Raw genomic sequence first — 20431 nt, forward strand, 5'->3', positions numbered from 1 at the left:
TCCATGGCCGTGTAACTATGCACAAGTTGTTTTATCTCCCTGAGCTTTATCTGTAAACTGGAGTTCATGATAACCTTTGTCCTCGATTCAAAATATCAGGGTCCAGGCAGGGTGGAGCTCTCTCTGCCGAGCTCCTGACCAAGCACCCAGAGGCCTTCTGCTCTCCTCCTCTCGGATGTCCTCCCACGGCACCATAAACCCTGTCCGAAGCCAGACATCATTTCTGCCTCTAACCTGCTTCCTTTCTGTGACCCACACTCTCCCGACACCTCCCTCTCTCTCACTGGCCACCTCTAATCAATCGCTCTCCAAGGGCTCGCGATTCCAACTACTAGATGTCTCTGGCAGCCACAGCCTAATTTCCCATTGTACCCCTGAGCCTAACGCAGCCTCATCTCTCACCTGCAGTATGGCAGGTTTCCAGGCTGGACCAGCCCCCATCTATGCTCCAAACTGCAACCTATGCAACCTTGTCATCACTGCTTACAATCGTTCGATTTCTGCACACCAGCCTCAGGACAAAGCGCAAACTCCTTAACAGGACTCAAGGCCCCTGACCTGCTCCTACCCACACCCCTCTGACCATGGCCTTGGAGCACGCTTTTTGGGTGAAGCCCAAGAACATGTTCTGCATGTCACCTGTTTTCTCTGTCTTGGAAATTTACCCCCAGAGTTCTCTGCTTCTCATCTCCCCCACAGTCTTACTTCCTCCAGGAAGCATCCCCTGATCTGCTTAGGTTAAGGGAGTGACGTTCCTTCTGGGTTCCCCAGGACCCGGTGCTTTCCACATCAGAGCTCGCTATGCTGTCCTGAATTGCCTGAACATAGTAGGTGCTCAGCAAATGCTGGTTCAATGAGTCAACCTGGGAACGAAAGGCTGCACTGAAAGGCCAGCGCAGAGAGCACAACCCAGGGAGGCAGAAACTGGGCTCCAGTCCCAGCAGTGCGAGCTTTGCCATCCACTCCCGGAGACCTGGAGCCAGCCCCTGTACCTGGGGGCCCGCCCGGTTCCTCTTTCCCTGGGGCTGCTAACCCCTCATTGCGGGGATCTGGATGTCTGTTGCCCCCTATACACATGCAGACACACAGGACATAGAGGGGCACTCAGGGTAGAGACCCAAGAGCTCTAGTTCTTCGGGTCCACCACCACCACCCCAGAACCAAGAACCAGCAAAGTGGAAGAATGGTTTGTGGGTGCTACGTGAGAAAAGATACAGGTGACAGCAATAACAACTTTTAGAAGTCCACTTCCTGCCAGCTGCTGGTGGCAGGAACAGGCAGTCACCTGCTTTCTTGATCTTTCAGGCTGGGACTGGGGTAGTCCCTATTCTCTCCACCCCTCCCCCAACTCGGGGTCTGGAAGTGGGTAGTGAAGGGCCTTCAGTGAAGAAAGCCAGGAACTCAGTCCCTCTCTCTCCTGAGGAGTGGGGAGCAGCTGACACCACAGGAGCAGAAAAACAAGCACAAACCTGTAAGACATTGTGCCAGTGGGCCTGGATCTCACCTATTGTACAACACCCAGGACAGCCCATTTCTGACTTTACCTGTGGGGAGGCAGGTTAGCTGTGGGGCTTGGGGGCTGAGACTGGCCACACAGCTCCTGTCAGGCTCAAAAGTGTGCATCAGAGCCACCTGTGGAGTGAACAACTCCACACACAGCTTATTTCTGCACCCCTCCCACCCCCCTGCATGTCGGCAGACCCCACCCCCACCCCACCCCCACCCAGGCTGGCAACTCTGTGGTGGCAACAAAGCAGGCTTGGGAGGCTGCTGCAAAGGACAGGATGGCGGTTTTATATGTGGCAAAATACTTCTCCTAGGGGAGTACAGAGGAATAGACGGAGGGGGGCATGGGGTACGACAGGAGTGGTCTCTTCTAACCAGTAAGTGGAAGCTGCACCCCAGCCCCTGGTGGGGGGGTGGGGCAACATTGGCACAGGAGGTGGCGAGACAGGCATGAGGCACCCATCCCTGAGGTGGGCAGCCGGGCAGGGCCCAGTCCTCATTGGCACAGTCGGCTCTCTCTGGCCCAGCTGGGATGCTGGGGAGGGGCAGGGCTGCTGGGCTGTGGGGATGCTAGGCAGAGGGACACTCCAGGTCAGAGGGGGTGTGAAGGCCTCTCCTGGGGGCCGTGGAGTGGACAGGGGTAAAGAAGAGGATCACAAGAGGCAGATACAGAGCAGCAGCAGCAGCAGCCAGGCCCCCCAGGGGAGATCCGTGGTCCCAAGGTAACCCCTGGGGTGGTGATCATTTCTTGAGCACCAACCCGAAGGGCCTCTCTCCTGGGTTTTCAGGGTGAGAGTGAACGAGCAGTTTTTGGTTTCAAAATGAGGTGGACCAAAGTGTTCCAAGGGCTCCACACCCAGGTGACAGGGGTGGGAGGCTCAGACACAGAGAACAGAGAGCCCCCCTTCTGGTGGCAGCAGACATGGGGTGTTGTGGGCAAAGCTCATTCCTGGGGCAGGTGAAGGCTGAGGCATGGGGGGGGGGCAGGTAGCAGCATCTAGGGTTGCCCACTCCTCAGGGTTAGGTCCTCCTCGGGCAGAAAGCTCTGCATCTGACGCCCTTCGGTTTCTACCCAGATCCCTCCCCCAGGGAGTTCCATCCTGTGGCTTTCTACCAGAGAATGTTGCCAGAAAGCTGGGGGGAGGGGGCATGAGGAGGGGCCCTGGATCTGGAGCTGGGGAAGGGAAACCTCCTGGGAAAGTCGGTGGTCTCCTTCTCCTGGAAAAGCCTCCTGCCTTTACTAAATACTCCAGGTTGGAGAAGAAAGGGCGGCCCCATTAAGGACCCTCATTTAGAGCCCCAGGTAGAAAGAGTTAAGGAAGTGCACCTTTTCTCTGGGAGAGGGGAGAGAGACCCCTGAGGTGGGGAAAAGGGGACACTGCAGACAGGTGGGCATCCCCCCATCCATTCACCGCAGGTAGATAAAAACCTACAGCTGGGGCTTAAAGGACTCCCAGGAGCTGGGCATCTACCAACGAACAAACCCGAAACGTTGAGCAAAGGCATATGAAATGAGACAGCGCCCCCTGGAGGCCAGATACACCCCCAGTGGTGAGCCTGCTGTCCCTCCCCTCCTCTGGTCTCAGAGCCCTTCCTCCGACTGAGTAGCCCCTACCTCTTAGCGGATGTAAACACCCCGCCCCCAGCCCTCCAGCTCATTCTTGTTGCGTCCCAGCACCGGACCCCCGCCCTCTGCGCAGTAGCGGGCCTTATTCCTGCCGCGATTCCGGTTGTCAGTCAGCTCCTCTTCATAGTCTTCCTCATCCTCCCAGGAACCCTGACGAGCTGGTGGGGTGCCGCCCCCAGCAGGGTCTCCAAGCCCTGGCCCCTCTGAGGGGTCAGTCTCCATGTCCACACACGAGTCTCCCAGCTCCGTGTAGGAAGAGTTTCGGTTGCCAGAGGTGTCGGCATCAAACGTGTCTTGGCGGGACAGTGCCCGCACAGTGCCCACTCGGCCTGGCGGGTGGCTGCTGGGGTAAAGGCCTGGGGGCTGGCCCAGCTCCCCGGGGTACTCGTGCACGCTGGCGTGCTCCCCGGCGGCCCGATCCAGCGACTGGTCCCCAGATGCAAGGTAGGGTCCCTGGTTAGCAGACAGACGGCACAAACCATGCAGATCAGGCAGGGGTGAGAGAAACACAACAAAGCAAGGCAGGTTAGTGACTGCACCAAGGCACCAGCCCCAAGGCACCAGCCCGGCTGAGGGAGCAGGGGGCTGGCTCTAGGGAACGGCGCCCAGCAAAGGGCTCCAGAGCCCAGCCAGAGGGACCTCAGGGCATTGCTCCTCAGTTGGGGCTGGGGTGCCCAATCTTCCTAAGGCCGAGGAAGCGTGAACTCTCCTGGTAACTAGGGTACAGAGCCCATGAAAAATGAGTCACGGCTTCCTCAACCCACATCATTAACGCTGTCTTGGGGTAAATCATCATTAACAGCTCATTAGTATTGGCACTTGTTAGTGGTTGATTGGGTCAGTCAGTGCCCCAGCTTTCCAAATATACTAAGGATATTTCAGCTCAAGCTCACCAACCCCGGCTCCTTCAGCCCAAACCAGACCCTATTCAGAGGCTTCTGGAACCGGGAACTCTCCTGCCCCCAGTCAGATGATAGAATTCCTACTCCGCCCCAGCAAAAACTCAAAGCATCGGGATAGGGAAGGCTGATGGGTCTCCATTCCCCACAGGAGACAATGAGGTGACCCAATGTCCTCATTACCAAATGCCACATGAAGGTGACCTGATGGCCACTTCCACTGCAGAGGCTGCTGGGTGGGTGCAAAGAGGCCTGGGCCCTAGTCCCGCCCCTTTAAGTTGTGTGACCCTAAGTGAACGGCTCCCCTTGCTATGGCCCAGTTTCTCTGTGGCGGTGTGATGGAGACTGGAGCGGCGGTCTCCAAACTGTTTCCCAGAGATCTGGGGTGGAGTGGGGAGGGCACAGAAGTGCTTCAGGGGTCCCCATGGATGAAGTGGCAGCCAAGCCACTGGCATCCTCTGAGCAGAGCAAGAACTTCCACATAAGATTCAGTGAACAAAGGGACTCTGTGGCTGAAAACAAATTTGAAAGGCAATGGTCCAGAATGGTTTTCTTCTGGCTCTAATTGAGAACCGAATGCATACTTAATGATGTGTTCTCAGAGATGGGCCAGGGCTCCCCCGGGAGGAGGGAGAGGTAGGGCAGGGCCCCCACAGGAGGGCCTTTCCTGGAACCAGTTTGACTGGGAGAAGAATGGAAGGTTGAGCATCGCTCACAGAAGATGCTACATTCTAGGTCCCTTCTGAGGGGCCTCCTGAGGTAAGGGGCCGAGGGGAGGGGACAGTCTCTCCAGATTTAAAGGCTCCTTGCTTTGCAGGATTCCTTCCACTGCTGGGTTTATGGTGCTGTGATCACTATTGGGTCCAGAATGGGGGTGGAGTCCCTCGAAGGAATCTAGCTGTTGTCCCCATGTTTCCTTTCTTCCTCGTCACTTGTCTTACAGGGCCCCCAATCAGACCTCATACCCCCAAATCAGCCCAGGCGGCGGACACAGTGCTATGGGACTAGGCCCAAGGAGCACCACTGGCCAGTCCCAAACCCATCAAAAACCACAGACACCAGAAGCTGCTGGTCGCCACATTTTTTTACAAAATAAAGTTCTTGTCTTCCTTCTCCCAGTTCCCTGCACTCCAGTTCCAGGCCCTGGGCAAAAGGGGAGATGGGCAGGGCACCTACATGGTGTGCTCCTGCTGCGGGGGCACTGCCCTGGCCTGCTGGGAGGCCTCCAGCCCACCCCAGAAGCTGAGATTTCTCCGGAGTGAGGTGAGCACCTGTACCTGGAGGTTGGAGACCGGGGCAGGGCTGGCGGCCAGGGCTGCAGTAGCCATGGTTCGGTTCAGCAGCGGGTTAGGTGGGGTGCTGCTGGGCGGGTGTGTGGCCTTCCAATAGGCTTCCAAGTACTCAGCCAAGTGCTCGCAGGCATCCTCCAATTGGTTCTCGTCCAGGATGATGTCAAACATTTCCTGTGGAGGTGGGGTTAGGAGCAGGGCTAGGATGAGCCAGGCAAGACCTAGGGGGTGAGGGTATGGCCTGGGCACAGTGGGTGGAGAGTCAAGGGGTTGAAGGACAAAGTTAAAAGAGACTTCTGGATTGTCCAGGAAGAGAAGGAGGGCTCTCAGATACGTGCATTGGCAGAACTATAACAGGCCCTGGTGCCCGCATAGACCAGCTCCCTCATTCTAGAGTTAAGGCACCCAAGGCTTAGATTCCACACAGAGAGGTTGTACTTCTGGGGCTTGAAGCCAGCCTCTGACTGTCTGTCCAACCCCCTTTCCTGGAAAACCAGTCTGCACATTCGGGCCCGGCCCAGGTGCTCTTGTCCCTGTGGTCTCCCACACAGGCCAGAGGAAACCAGAATCCAAATGCTCCCCCCCGCTCCTGGGTCTGAGCACTCACGGGGGGACACTGTGCCAGCTTCTCCGAGGCCGCTATTTGCACATTGAGGTGTTTGGACTGAGACTTCCCTCGAGACTTGATGAGCCTCTGAAGTACCTGGTTTGGGGGGAGAAGAAGAGCTAGAAGGACCCCTGTAGCACACCAGTCGGAGCAGCAGGTCCTGGTTGAAGCCAGCGCGGCAGCCAGTGTCAGGGCAGGCGGGATGTTTGATGACTTTCATCCCTGGCCACCTCCTTAGAGATCACTGCTCCAGCTCTCTTTCCACCCTACACAATGCTCAGGCTCTCTCCCGGGCCTCACACCAGCCTGCCCTGGAAAGCTCTCCCAGCAGTGGCTGTAGGAAGGGCACTCGGCCCACCTGCTCCAACCTCCTTCACAGGCCTCACTGTCTGGGCCAACCCCCCTCCATGCTAATGCTCGCCACGCTGCCTGGGCACTTGCTATGTACCCGCACTATTTGGTACTTTTTAAACGATCAGTCCATTCAGTCCCGACAATAACCCCATTAGGGGAACACTGTTATTATTCCCACCCAGTAACGATAATGACAGTATCTACAACAGAGCCGCGACCTTAACTAAGTGACTGCAGTTCACATCACCAACGACGCACCAAACCACCATCATCTGCCCCCTGACGCACTGCACTCAGGACGACACATCGCGTGGGTGACATTCCAACCAAAATTGCAAAACCTAAATCTAGTCATGAGGAAAACATCAGACAAACCCACGCGGAAGAGCATTCTACAAAATCAGTGATCTGCACTCTTCAAAAATGTCAGAGTCATGAAAACCCAAGAAAGTCTGAGGACCAAACGGCCAGTTCGGTTGAATTCCTGGTCCGGGGCAACTGATCGATGTTTCTCTTCCTCTTTCTCCCTCCCCTCCCCTCCCCTCTGTCTAAAATAAATAGATAAGTTAGCAAGGCCTTGACTGTCAGTTACAGTATCATCCTGATACGCCAAGGCTGCAGGTTTGAGCCTTGGATGGGCGCATACAAGAATCAACCAGTGAATACATGAACGAGTAGAACACCAGTCTTCTCTTCCCTTCCCTTCTTTCTCTCTCTCTCTCTCTCTCTCTCCAAAATCAGTTAATAATTTTTTTTAATTAGTGAATCTGAGTAAAGGGTATTCAAAGGATGAGAACTCTTTGAACTATTCTTGCAACTTTTCTAAAATAAAAAATCTTTAAAAAAAAGAATATACTGCTTAGTAGGTACCAGCCACTTTATATGGTTAGTCCATTTATTTGACAACCCAACCATTTGAGGATCCCTATTTTACAGATGAGGAAACTGAGGCCTAGAGATGTCGAGTGCTTGCCAAAGGAGCACATCCCTGGGACGGAAACCGGAGTAGTCTGGACTCTCAAAGAGTCCCCACCATTGACCTCAGCCAGTGCTCGTCCGTGGGGAAAATGGACATACTGTTGCTTTCTAGTTCACCAGCTGTTTTTGCATCCATTATCATATTTGATCCTTTCAGCCACCCCAGGAAGTACGTAGATCCTATCATCCCCTTTGTGCTCATTAGAAACTTAGGACTCAGAGGTTACGGTTACGTAGCTGGGTGCTCAGCTCATGGGTCTATCCTGAGGTAGTGACAGTCACCACCCCCGGTTGCCATTATAAACTCTGGGCTCTTTCACATCATTACCTCAAACCCTCTCCTCACTGATGCAGGGAGGGATTATAATCCCTACTCTGTAGCGGAAGAAATTGAGGCTTTAACAACCAAAAAGCCAACAAAACCTCACTAATAAGCCAACCAGAGCTAGAATCGGAACCCCATGCTGTTTGCTCACTTCAAATCCTCGCCCTACACTTGTCCTCCGTGTTTCTCAAGCCCCCACTTCCCCTACACCCGCCCTCTGTGTCCCTCCCCCATTCACGTCTAGGAGGGAAAACTAACGGAGCTGCAATATGACAAAGTGAATCAGCCTTCCTACTGAGTTCATCTCTATCAAGGTCCGCATAAGGACAGCGCAGCAAACCGGGCTGAAATCAAAAGACAGGAAGGACCTCCCAACTGTCAAGCAGCTGGTGGCACCTGGGAGAACGAGCACAGGATTCTCTGTTTTCCGGATCGAGAATGGGAGGTCAACCAGAGCGGAGATGGGGACTGGCCCACAGGACCCTAATAACAATACTTATATTAATATTTATACACTATTAATACTTATACAATATGAATAGCCAATACATGATGAGGTACATTATCCCAGACCCTTTGTTAAGTACAAAGTGTTCAAATCAGGTTGAATCTTCACGATGCCCACATGCCGGAGTTTTACAGAGAAGGAAAGCAAACCTGCAGCTAGTAAGGCACGTAGTTAGTGAGCAGTGGCCGGGATTCACATAGGCAGCCAGACTCCCAAGCGCCCTGTCCCGTCCAGGGTCAGGCTGCTGCACCCACCTTGGGAGAGGTGATCTTGATGTAAACAACGATGGGGGCCAGTGAGGTCTTACAGAGCTGGGCCGGGTGGTTGATGGTGTCGGCATCCAGGGCGACCAGCTGGAGGGTCCGGGCCAGCTCGAAGATCCGCTCAATCTCGCTCTGAACCTCAGCTGAGGAAACATGGGGTCGCGGAGAAGAGAGAACGGAAGTGAGCACCGGCCCGAGTTGAGTCAGTGGGTAGACAGAACACTTCTGGGGATGCCCCCCACGCCCACCCCTCCCAGGCCTGGCCCGGGGGAGGGCAATTAAGGGGCGGGCTCACCCAGGCTGGAGCGCGTGTTGGAGCGCTCAATGATGATGTGTTTGCTGGGGTTGTTAAGGACGGAGCGCTTTGCCAGGGAGATGTCCGCTGTCACACGGGTGATGGAGATCCTGGGGGAAAGGGCAAAGGGCGTCAGGGGTCAGGTGGGCTGGATGGCCCCGCCCACTCCCCAAGCTCCAGGCCTCCTTCTGTTCCTCTGTCCAAGAATCCCAAAATTGTCATTCAAGCCACCTGCCCATCACCAGCAGCAGAGGACTGCAACGGGGGTGGGCAGCTAGCTCCCAGGGTCTTACCTGCCATCGAACCGATGTTTCAGGAAGTCAAATAAAGCTTTCTGCATCATGTCTGTAACCTGAGGGTGAGGAGCAGGGTAGGGGGAGAAGTCAGGCTTTTAAACCCCCACAGCATCAGTGGGCTGCTGGGTATTTGCATCCTCACATTACATTTTCTTCTTCAGTTCCTGGGATGACTGGGAGCTTGGGGCTGGGGAATCCTTCTGAGTCTGAGGAGCTTCCAATGAGCTCTGATTCCAAAGGTCCTTCTACGTGGTACCTCTGGGAAGACTCTTCTGGGGATTTGGGGGGAAGGAATTAGACCCTCTGAGTGGGTCTCCCTGTGGGTTAGGTCCTTCTGGGAAATTGCTTTCAGGTCTGTACCCTCTGGAGAGGTCACCCGGGAACCTGGCCCCTTCGAAGGAATCTCTCTGGTGTCTGAACCTTTGGCGTCTCTCTGGAGGTTTGGGCCCCTCTGGGTCCGCTCCCCTCTGTGGGGTCCTACCTCATAGCCTTTGAGCGACGGTCCCACCAGGATGATGGGCCTCATGGAAGGCACCACGTCATAGGGGGGCACATGCTCTGTCTGGAGGGGAAGCAGGGAAGGGAAACCCCAGAGTGGAGATGGCATTAGCCCCTCTTCCCCAGCCTTCAGGCTTCCCCATGCATTCTCTCCTCCCCCTGGTCCCAGAGCCCGGATGTGGGGATCAGGATGAGGGAGGGAGGGATGGCCAAGGAGAACCAGGAAGGGTGGGGGAAATGGGGCAGATATGGGAATGGGTGTTAGAAGGTTCCCCTAGCTCATCCCAGGGGGTAGGGAGGGGGACACAGAAAGCTGTGATACTCACCGACTTCTGCTTCTGTTTGGCTGGGTCCAGGGATTGCCAAGAGGGGGGAAGGAGGAAGAGAAGGGAGGGCACCCAGGCAGGGGCAGAGGGCAAGGAAGGAGCCAGGACAAGAGAGGGAGGGAGAGCGGGCAGACGAAGAGAGATAACAGGGCATGCGTGTTAGTGACAGACAGAGCCAGAGAGAGGGGACGGGACCCCATGCCAGGGGGAGCCAGAGACGGCCCTGGATCAGGGCGGGGAGTGGGCCTGTCAGTCAGTCCAGGGGTCTGGAGGATATTCAGACACACCGAGCCCCCCTTTCTGGGTCTTGGAAAAGAGCTGGGGAAGGTGACAGCCCCTAATTTGGTCCCTACCTCTTCCGCCCAGTACAGGCTGACCTGTCCATTTTAAGAGTTCCCTTAGCTGTCCTGCCCGTAGCCAGCGGACCCTCACATGCCCACCCCAGACCCCTGGAGTTTGAAAAGGGCAAGGAAGGGACACTGTCCAGCTCCCCGCTTCACGTTCCAGGGTGGGGGGCAAATGTGGACTACCCCACTGCAGTGGGGGAAAGGTCAGGTCTCATCACCACCAGACCCTACTTCCGGTGGGAGAGCGGGGAACCCTCCCCAGAGAAGGGGTGCTTCAGCGATAAGAACCATCCCTTCTTGCCGAGTGGCCAGGGCAGAGTTGTGTGGGGACGGATGTGCCCGTTCCCTGTGCCGTCCCATCCCTCCCACAGCCTTGGCAGATGCCCACGGAATCAGGCTGCTACCAAATCTGAGTCCATTCTGGCTCCCTCCCCTGCCAAAGGTCTGGGCCCTGACCCCCTCCCCTCTAACAAGAACCCAGCAAGAATTACCTTCTTAAAGAAGGGGATGCGTTTGCCATGGGGCGGCGGGGTGGTGACACTGCTAACACTAGTCTTGGCAGAGCCGCTGTGCTCCCCAAGCTCGGCCTCCTCGTCCTCTAACTCTAGGGGGTCTAGTTCAAACGCTAAGTTAGTCATTTCATTACCTGGACCGCAGAGGCAGGAGAGAGGGAGGAGGGAGGCGAGGTGGGGAGGAGTGAGATGGACATGGAGACACAAATACAGAACGCAGGGATGGGATGGGGAAAAAAGAAAGAAGAAGAGGTGAATGGAACAGGGCTGGGAGAAATGAATGGGGGGTCGGGGGAGGGAGTCAGGCAGAGAGATGGAGCTACCAAAGAGATGGGAGAGGAGAGACATGAGAGGATGGGCGTCGACAGGCCCAGCTTGTGGGGCATCCTACTCTTCGCGGAGAGGGGACCACTGGATGTGTGTGGAGGACTCAGGACAGGGGTGCCCACTACTGCAGGGGAAGGAGGGGAAAGGAAGTGGGGAGACCATCCCACCCAGGAGCTTCCCCCGACACCCTGGGGAGGCAGTGGCTCTTACCGCTGGCAGGGGGTGTGGGGCGGCGGGTGCCAGTCACCACATCTCCCAAACTGGAGCTGGAGTTGTCACCTGACTTGCTGTGTGGGCAGAGAGAAAAACGGAGCTGTGAGCCAAGGGGTGGGTGTGAGGGTGGGGGAGTCTTGTTCTCTCACATGCTGTCCTGCCCCCACAATTCTCCCACCCCACTGGTGCTGTCACAGGCAGCTCTGTGCCCTCAGGGCAATGGTGAACCCTTGAGGCCTCTCCCGGGGTTGGCAGGGCCCAGCCCCCGCCAGACACCTGGAGCTGAGGCGGTTCTGGCGCAGCTTCTGTTCCTGCAGCAGACGCAGGCTGTCCAGTTTGACAGGGCTGGGGATGAAGCCAACCTCACAGCCCTCCTTCACAAGGCGCCCGATCCACCAGTCATTATTGTATTTCTGCAAACAATGGCAGGTGGGGTGGGAGAGACCAAGAGGGAGATTGGAGGTGTGAGCTGGCCGACGTCCTGCAGGAGAAACCACCCCTGGACTTGCCTGCCCTCCCCAGGGGTAGCACCCTCAAAGAACCCCATCCCCAGCATCTGAGTACAGCCCCCTTTTCAGGACCACTCCAGGACCAGCATCCTCTGGGGCCATGGATCTCCCCCCGCCCCCAGCACACCCCTGTTCTGAGAGTCCTTCCTTCCCACATGTGGGTGCCCTGCCCCGGAAAGGCAGGGAGAGAGGTGACTGCTGACACATACACGTGCCTGGTAAACTGCCACTCCACTTACAGGCCTTGTCACAAACCCGCCCAACAACCTGGTGACATAGGCACCACCACTCCGTTTTACCAATGAAAAATTAGAGGCTCAGAGAGGTGGAGAGACTTGTCCAAGGCAGCACAGCAGACTCAGCCCAGCTCTGCTTGGCTTAGAATTCTTTTCCCACTACAGTTGCAGACGCCCCCTCTCCCAGCACCCACGGCCCTGCCCTCCCTCCAGATGCCACGTGCTCCCTCCACCTCTTTGATGTGCAGGAAGTCCTTGGGCTCGAAGGTGATGGCCATTCCCTGCACAGGCACCTCGTCGCCTGGAGACGGGTTGTAGCCGACGTTTGTCCGAACAGCAAATGCCACCGGCTTAGTCTAGAGGAGGCGCCCAGGGAGGATGACAACCAGAGGGTTAAACCACAATGCGGGGGACAACTTCTCGACTGCAGTGGTGATCATACGCAGGTTTGATAAACTGTTTATTAAAAGGTATACTGAACGGTGTATGTCATTTTTTGTATTTATGTGAAATTTACAATGAAAAAGAAAGCAAAAAATAGAACTCAGCCCTCTCAGAGTGGAGGGGCCAGTGGGGAATGAGAAGTATTAGGAGTGGGGGAGCCCAGAACGACACCCAGAGGGGATCATCAGCATCTACTATTGCGTGTGCCAGGAAGGTACCACGTCACGTATTTCACTGGCATTTATTGACCACAAAAACCCTCTGAAGTATCACTGTCTTCATTTCAATCAATGAGGAGACTAAATTTCAGAAAGGTTAAATGACTTGCCTAAGATTACACAGCTAGTAAGAGCAGCCCAGAAATTTCACCTCCAAAAGGAAGTGTTAAGTAAGGGTTTTGCCCTTCTCAAGCTCTTATTATATGTGGAAATAGGATTAGACTGCAGTGGACACTTACCACGCTGTAGAAGGAGGCAGGTGTCACAGTCCACCTTTTACAGGTGAAAGGCAAAGGCACAATCACACTGAGGCCCGGAGGTATACGGACTAGGAAGTGGCTGGGCCTCGACTCGACCTGGGACTGTCCAGGCTGTCTCCCAGGCCCGGGGGTGGGTGGAATAACACAGCACCATCCCTCCCTCCTTTCTCACCTTGGCTTTCTCAAGCTGGGCTAATGCCTGGCGCTCCGCCTCCTTCCTTAAGGCTTCCCGGTCCTCTTCCAGAGACACATCAGAGTCCGATGGGCGGCTGGTATAGGACTCTGCTGAGCCCTGAAAACAGACAGAGCTAGCTGAGGGCCAGCGCAGGGCCGAAGCTGCCTCCCCAGTTCCTGGGCCTTGGAAGGCATGGGGGCGCCACCCATCATGGAGGCCTCAAGTCCCAGGCAGCCCAGCAGGAAGCCACAAGGCGTGGAAGATGGTGTTTGATGGGAGGGACCTGGCACTGATGTCTGCGGCCCACAGGAAGAGTGTGGCCCTAGAAAGGGTGGCAGCAGCGAGCCAGGGGTTAAGGCAGGTCCAAGGACAGCTGCTTGGGGCCCAGGGAGGGGCAGGAATCTGATAGGGGCACAGCGCAGGAGAGGAGTGCCAGGGGACAAGTCTCCCCTCCCTGCTCCTCATTCTCTCCCCTGCCCCCAGCACTAGCTGGGACAGACTCAGCAGAAGCCCGGTGGGTATTTCCAGGGACTGCAGCCACCAGCATACGTCTGAGCTTTCTGCACTGTTGGCAGTGGGCAGCCTGCATGGCATGGTAGGGCCACCAAAAAGTCTGCTATCTTGTTCTCAAGGGTGAGGGAAGACAGGATCCTACCGTCTCCAACAGAATCAAGGGAGCCCCAACCCTCAGGCTCTCCTTAGGTACAAAAGAGAGTCCCATATTCCTGAGGCAGTACAGGCAGGAGGCAAGTTAAGAGTAGAACATGGGGCAGGCCTTTCCTTAACACTAGGGCTGCAGCTGCCAGGGTCAGAAGTCAGAAGTCAGGGTGTGCCAGGAAGCCTGTTGTGAACCCACTGACCGTCCCAGGGCACAGCTTTTTCAGTGATGGAAGACACACGCAGCTGGTCCAGGCCCGAGGTGTGAATGACCACACTTACTCATGGGTGTGCTTGGGTGTGTGACTCCAGGTCTGCCTAGGAGGGTGTGCTCTATGCTATGCGCTGGGTGTCGTGACTGGACGCAGACAGGTCCACATGAGCCCACAGCCCCGCAGGGTGTGCAGCACGTGCGGGCGGGAGCCAGGAAGTGTGGATGTGTGTGACTGTGCTGCAGTGCTGTTGCCGCAAAGGGTGGGAGGTGACGTGGGGAAAGAACAGAACTGCAGAGATTTTTTTTTCCCTGAGGGCATAAAGGGGTCACTTGGCCAGAAATGCCCATTGGCTTGGTATGGAGGGAACCTGAGAAATAGAGAAGACAAAGTCCCACCTCCCCCGGAGGGCCCTGGTCATTAGCTGTGCAACTGTCTATCCTTTTCCCAGCCAAGTCACGAAAATGGGAGACTCTCGAGGGGAAAGGGTGGCAGTGGGTGGGTGGGGGGGGAGTCACTAACAGAAACTGGGAAACGGAAGGAAGGAAGGAGAGTGGAAACCAGCTTAACTACCACTCTCCACCCCTTCTGATGGGAGCACCCCGAGTCGGGGAGACAGATGCACAAAGAGCTAGAGAAACAGACCCAGAGACAGACAGACAGAGAGGCATCTACTGACCCAACACACACATGTGCACATGCACACACATGCACACACAGAGACATATCAGGAATGGCAGGAGACAGGAAAACAGTGAGGAGGCAAAGAGACAGGCCAGAAGCCCCTCACAAGCTTTCTTGAGGGGCTACTCCCAACCCGCCCCCCATCCCCAGCTCACCACCACGAGGGTCCGGCTGGGCACCTCCATCACAGCACCCTCAGTGCCTGGCCCTGCTGGCCTAGAAGGTGGCCCAAACTGCCCGTCCCCCCAGGGGGCTCAGGTTACAGGCAGAGTTGCTACATATGCAAACTGGGAGGGTATATTTAGCTCAGAGATGGAGCAAGGACTGCCCCCCCCACTCCCCACCACCTACTGGGGGTAAGAGCCAGCGAGGGAGCTGAGGAGGGATTAGAGGCTGGGGTCTTACACCCTGGGTGGCTGAAGGCCAAGGCCTTTTTCTGTCAAGGGGTGTTGCACTTGAGTGCACAGCATCATTTTTCCCAGGCCCAGGCCCGGCCCAATCCCACAACAGGAGGAATGCGAGAGACTAAAGAAAGGACTTCCTATTTGTGGACTTAGGAGATGCTGGGATGAAGGGCCCCTTTCCTGGGCTCATATGTGCCAAGTGCTGTGGAAACAGGAATCAAACAGAAGGAGCTCAAACTCCAGTGTGTGGTAGGATCTGCCTGGCACTGTCCCCTCTGTTCTGACCCGAGGGGGGCTTGAGCTCCGCAGGCGCCCTCCTCCCTGCTATCCTCTGCCCTCGCATGCTTTGCCCATTTCCTCTTCAACGTACTCCTTTCCCTTGTCTGATCCCAAGCCCCTCTCATCTTTTTTGGGTACCAGGCTTTGTTGAGATGCTCCGTAGTCATAGCAACCACATGCTTCTCCCTGAGCCTGAGATGGCCTGGGGTTGAGAATTAGAACAGAGATGAGAATGGCATCTTCCTGACTGAGTACAGACGACCCCATAAAGCTATTCAGTGACACTGCCTTCAGTGAGGGGTGCTGGGACAAAGTCCTTTCTAAAATCTATTCTCTCCTGCCAATCCCCCACCTCCCTCAACACACTTGCTCTCCACTTGTCAGGGAACAGCCATACGTGGACGTAAGGAGGGTATTTCCCTGACCCATACCTAACCAGGGCTCCGGGGACTCAAATGTCCTGACTCCTCATTTCTTAGGACTTGGCTAGACCCCTTGCTGTCACAGATTCTGGGGGAGGACATGGAAGCAGACAGCCGGCAGGGGGAGTGGGTGACAGCCCGAAGCAAGCTAGAAGGAGGCAGGCCAGGCTGTCCCTGAATGAGATGACGCAGGCAGGCAACAGGGGCTGGTGCCGGGTGCTGGGGGCGGGGTGCTGGGCGGGGGTTGAGGGAGTGGGTGCAGCTGACAGTATATGCAGGAGAGGTCATGGGATGTCAGTGTAATGGGTGGTTCCAGGCAGGTGACAAGTGACATGGGGGAGGGTGTCTGGAGAAAGCCTCAGACCCAGCTCACCAATGCTGGGCTCCACCAACCAGCGGCCACCCTCCTCGAAGCCCAGCCTCCCTGTTACCTGGCGGACAAAGCTGTTAGATGTGGTATCCGAGGACGTGCTTCCGTCTGACCTTTTGAACCGCCCTTTCCTCTTGCTGTATTTGCCCTAGAGAAGCCAGGAAGGGACAAGAGCGGAATCAGAAAGGCCCTTTCCCAACCGTTACTCCATCAGGCCCAGAGCTACAACTAAGCCTGGAGACACCATTCTCCGATCTGACAGCACCCCTATTTTCCTTCTGAGATGGTACCGCCCAAGAGGGAGGGGGACCCAGACCACAGTCATGGGGTGCAGGATAGTGCAAGAGAGCCCTAGGAAGAGCACACAGAAACCCCCAAACCAAGCCAGAGAGGCTGGGAAGGAGGAGGCGCTAAGTAGCTGGAGGCTCATTAGGCAACAAAGCTAATTAAGATGCTGGGCAGGCTGCAGAGGCCTCAAGGGAAGGGAAAGGCTGCCTGCAGTGCTGGGGGGCTGGAGGGGGCAGGTAAAGAGATCTGGAGAAAGTCCCCCTTCCTCTCCCCTCCAGCTAGAGCGGGGGGTGGCGGAGTGTGCTTGTGGCCCCCAGAGAGAAGAGGAATTGCCAACTGCCAACTGCCAACAGGGCCCAGCTTGGCTTTTCTCATGCCCAACTCTTGCTTTCCTTTTTTGCAGACTGGGGAGGGTAGTTACAGCTCTCAGCTCTTGGAGACGCAAAACTAGATTTCCTGGGAGGGGGTGAGGGGCGTGAAAAGGTGTTTGGAAAGGGAATGTGGAACCCAGCCCAGCGCCACGGAGTAGCTTGTGCTCAGCATCCGCCACCCTGGCCAGACTTTTTCTCAGGCCTCTCTTCACAATAACGGTGGCCACGCCTCTCTCAAGGGGGCCAAGAGGGATCAAGCCTCCACCTACTAACCCCCAGCAGCCACTGCCTACATCCTGTCCCCATGGTACCCACCAGGCTGCATCCATCTAAATGCCCCTTGGCCCTGCCCCAAGATGAGCCTGGGACACAGCCCCCACAAATCCCTGGGGTAGGCTGGCTCAGTCTCGCTGGCTAGGCTTCCGACTTGGCTGGAGTGGACAACAGCCTCATCACTCCAGCAGCCACACATTCAGGTATTTCCAGGCCTCCCGAAAGGGGGCTGCTTTTTTTGGCCTCCCCAACTCACACACACTCTTGGGCCCCAGACCAGTCCAGAATAGAGGGTGACGACTGAGGGTTCAGGCCCTCCAAGCCCCTGCCCCCAGCCTGCATCCTTGAGTGTCTTCACCAAAGAAGGTAGATAAGCCATGACCAGACTGGGCTCTCTGGTCCCTTGGGCCTGAGTACAAGAAGGGGGATGGACAGATGGGAGAGAAGGGCACCTGGGAACCCCAGAATCCTCCCTCCCACCCGCCTCTTAAAACCAAATATATACCCAACCTCTGGGATTCAGGATCTCTCCAAATTTAAGAGGATCCCCCAGTAAACCCCAGACTCTTTCACACCACCACCACCACCCTAAGCTGGTGGGAAAAGGGAGTGGCACCCAGAGGGACAAGGGACAGCTGAAAGGAAGGCCCCAGCCAGCTGCCTTCCAGGCTCCAAGGGGCCTGGGGTGGAGGAGGGAGGTATTTTTAGGTCTGACCTGACCCTGGCCACACACACACATACCCATCAACCACATTATCATGGCCGTTACAGTTGCTACAGGCTGGCTACAGCAAGAAAAGAGTTAATGCTATCCTCGATTTGGGGTAGTGCCAGATTAGACAAGGGCATGTTCCAGAGAAATCCCCCGCATGACACGACCATGCCAGACCTTGCTGGTCACTCCAGAGGCAACCAGCACATCCAAGAATGAATGCCCCTTCCTTGGGCACTGGAAAAGTGTGAATGGGGGTGGGGCAGCGACCTCCACCCCCAGGTAACTCAGCTTCTTCCCCTCCAGGGCAGGGAGTTGGAATCCATCCAACTTTCCAAACTTTGGAGGCATTTTTCCGGGGCTGAGGGTAGGAGGGGAGGATGGGCAGGCAGAGATAACGTGGGTGTTGAGGAGGAGAAGCTGTTCCAATATAGGGGTGTAGCGAATGTGGCTGGAATGGGGGCCTGGCCCCTTCCCCACCCTCGAGGGCCACTGTCTGCGGCTCCGAAGGCCTGCTGGCGCCGCCCTCTGACTATCGCCTCGGCGGTCTCCAAAGCCACCCCCGCCCCACCCACCCCCGCCCAGCGCCCATGAGTGTGTTCTGCGTCGCCCACATTGCCCGGGTTTGCTCTCTAGCCTCTCTCAACCCCGGGATCCCCCCGCCAGTACCCCCACTCTCAGCCCTCTGGAGCCGGTACCCGAGTAGCAGGTACCCTAATCGCGGGGGGAGACGAGGAGATGAGGGTGACAGGCGGCCTGACCGCCCCCTCCGGCTCCGCAAAACCGCAGCCCAATTCCGGGCCAAGCGCCCATCAATCATTAACCCGCAGAGACTGGGGGCGCTCAGGCGCCCCTCTCCCCTCTGCGCCGAGCACATAACCCCTTCCTCCCCAGAGCCCTTCGAGCCGACCCCACAAAGTCCGCGGAAGGGGTCTCCCTTCCCTCCGCCCGGCCACCACGCCTCACCTGTGGGCTGGGGTCGAAGACCTCCATGGGAATCTCCTGGGAGGGTGGGTAAGGGGCCCGGGACATGCTGGTCTTCTGGACCATGGAGAGGAGCCTCCCCTTCGGCCGCCCGCCCGGCCCAGCCGGGCGCCCTCAGCGCATGAGACAGGCCGTCGGAACCGAGAGCGGCGCAGCGCAGCCCGCACCCGCTTCAGCCCCCTGGCCCGGCTGGTGGTTGCCTTCTTCCTGCCTTCCCTCCCTCCTCCCGCTCTCTCTTCTGCCTTCCCCGCCGCCGCCGCCGCCTCCTACCCCGCCCCTGAAGGCTCAGCATCTCCCCCCGCCCGCTCCGCTTCCCCCCGCCCCTCCTCCCGCCCTCTGCCCGCCCCGGCCCCGCCCCTCGCAGCCCCTCCGCGGGCTCCGCACAGACAATGGAGGGGCGGGCGGCGGGAGGGAAGTACGCCGCTCCTGCCTCGGGAGCTGGGTGCGCGCTGGCCTCCGACTGGCGTGGGGTGAGGGCGGCCCACTCTGCGGCGATGGGGGGTAGAAACTCTCTTGGGGGCGGGGGGCAGTTTACCAGGGGATGCCAAGCGCTAATGGAGGTGTAAGACGGAGTAGCATGGCTGGCACCGCGCCCCACTTCCAAACCGCTCTTTCTAGCTGGTTTCTTTCACCTCCAGTTTGGGCCACCAGAACTTCCCACCCATTCATCCCGGGACCTGGCTTTAACTCCTTTCTCACCTGTGTAGGCCCAGGTTGCCTTGAACCAACCAGAAAGGCCCTTTCCCCTCTAATATGGTGCTGGCTGCGGCGAGTCTGAGGCTGGCGTGGGGACGGTGTCCAAAGGAAGTCCCAACATAGAGCAACAAGAAATCTCAGGGACCCAGGAGTCCTTGTGTCCTAGTCGCTAGTATCCTCAGACTAGCCTTCCAAAAGGCCGGGATGGGGCTGGTTGAGGTCCATGTACCTTGGAAGGGAGAAGGAAGAGAAGGAAGACGTGGAAACCGAATGAGAGACTGGCTAAAATCCAATCTAATAACCTTTGACCTAGAATTGCGCCCCCTTCATCCTTATTTGGGGACTAATATCCAAGGCCTGGACTCCGCTTACCATGATCTGTGGAAAGACGTAGGGGATTCTAGCAAGAAACCTTAGTGCCAATTTGGCTCAGACTCTTTCTGATCGTGTGGCCCTGGACAAACAATCTTTTTATAGAAATGGTGTTTCAGGTACTGTGGTGTCTCTATCACCTGGGATTATTGGGAGGATGAGGGAAAATGAAATTAAACGATAGATTACTAGGGCCTTTGGAGATGTCGTAAGGTGCTGTGCAGGAGTCAGTCATGAAGATGGATGTTACCCCTCTAATCTGCCCTTTACCTTGTTCCCCAAAGAGGAGAGACACGAAGTAGAATGGAGCTTTGCCCAGGGTCAGTGACCCTATTATAAGGCCTGCTGTGTTCTGCTGCAGGGGAGACTGAAGTACACTGCCTCCTCCTCCCCACCCTGGGTTCTGCAACATGAGGATAGCCAGCCTAAATTGTTTCTCTGAAGCCCATTAGCATTGTTCCTGAGCAGATCCAGTCCTGAGCAGGGTTCCCATCTGCCCCTTGGGCACAAGAGATCCTGGCTTGACCGAGAAGGCACGGGATTTGCAGTCAGGAAGACCTGGATTTTCAATTTCTGTTACCTCACTTAGCCATAAAAATGACATCAATTATATGTAAGGAAATGGCATAAATTTTACTCCCCTTTCTCTTTTTGACCTGACCTCTGTTTAGCATTCAGGAAAGATGAGAGATTCA

At 56.5% G+C, this 20431-nt stretch overlaps 1 protein-coding gene across 5 annotated transcripts; it reads right to left on the bottom strand.

Annotated features, from left to right (window-relative positions):
- Nucleotides 1-1771: 1771 nt before the first annotated feature.
- Nucleotides 1772-18893, bottom strand: CACNB1 (calcium voltage-gated channel auxiliary subunit beta 1). Of its 5 annotated transcripts, none has more exons than XM_037033250.1 (14): nucleotides 18651-18893; nucleotides 16102-16188; nucleotides 13010-13129; nucleotides 12149-12271; nucleotides 11447-11583; nucleotides 11168-11244; nucleotides 9772-9791; nucleotides 9429-9509; nucleotides 8945-9003; nucleotides 8652-8761; nucleotides 8348-8499; nucleotides 5929-6024; nucleotides 5310-5495; nucleotides 1772-3586 (listed from the first exon to the last, which is right to left on the bottom strand). In XM_037033250.1, the coding sequence occupies exons 1-14, from the start codon at nucleotides 18732-18734 to the stop codon at nucleotides 3125-3127; spliced, it is 1794 nt and encodes a 597-aa protein (XP_036889145.1). In that variant the 5' UTR covers nucleotides 18735-18893; the 3' UTR covers nucleotides 1772-3124. The 5 variants fall into 5 exon arrangements, with proteins under 5 accessions (XP_036889145.1, XP_036889144.1, XP_036889146.1 ...); XM_037033249.1 differs by lacking the exon at nucleotides 9772-9791 and adding an exon at nucleotides 10610-10764; XM_037033251.1 differs by lacking the exons at nucleotides 9772-9791; nucleotides 16102-16188; nucleotides 18651-18893 and adding exons at nucleotides 10610-10764; nucleotides 14721-14807.
- Between the last annotated feature and the right edge of the window lie 1538 nt (nucleotides 18894-20431).

Source organism: Sturnira hondurensis, unplaced genomic scaffold (assembly GCF_014824575.4).
Source record: "Sturnira hondurensis isolate 20B ecotype Veracruz unplaced genomic scaffold, ASM1482457v3 Scaffold0021632, whole genome shotgun sequence".
Classification (NCBI taxonomy): domain Eukaryota; kingdom Metazoa; phylum Chordata; class Mammalia; order Chiroptera; family Phyllostomidae; genus Sturnira; species Sturnira hondurensis.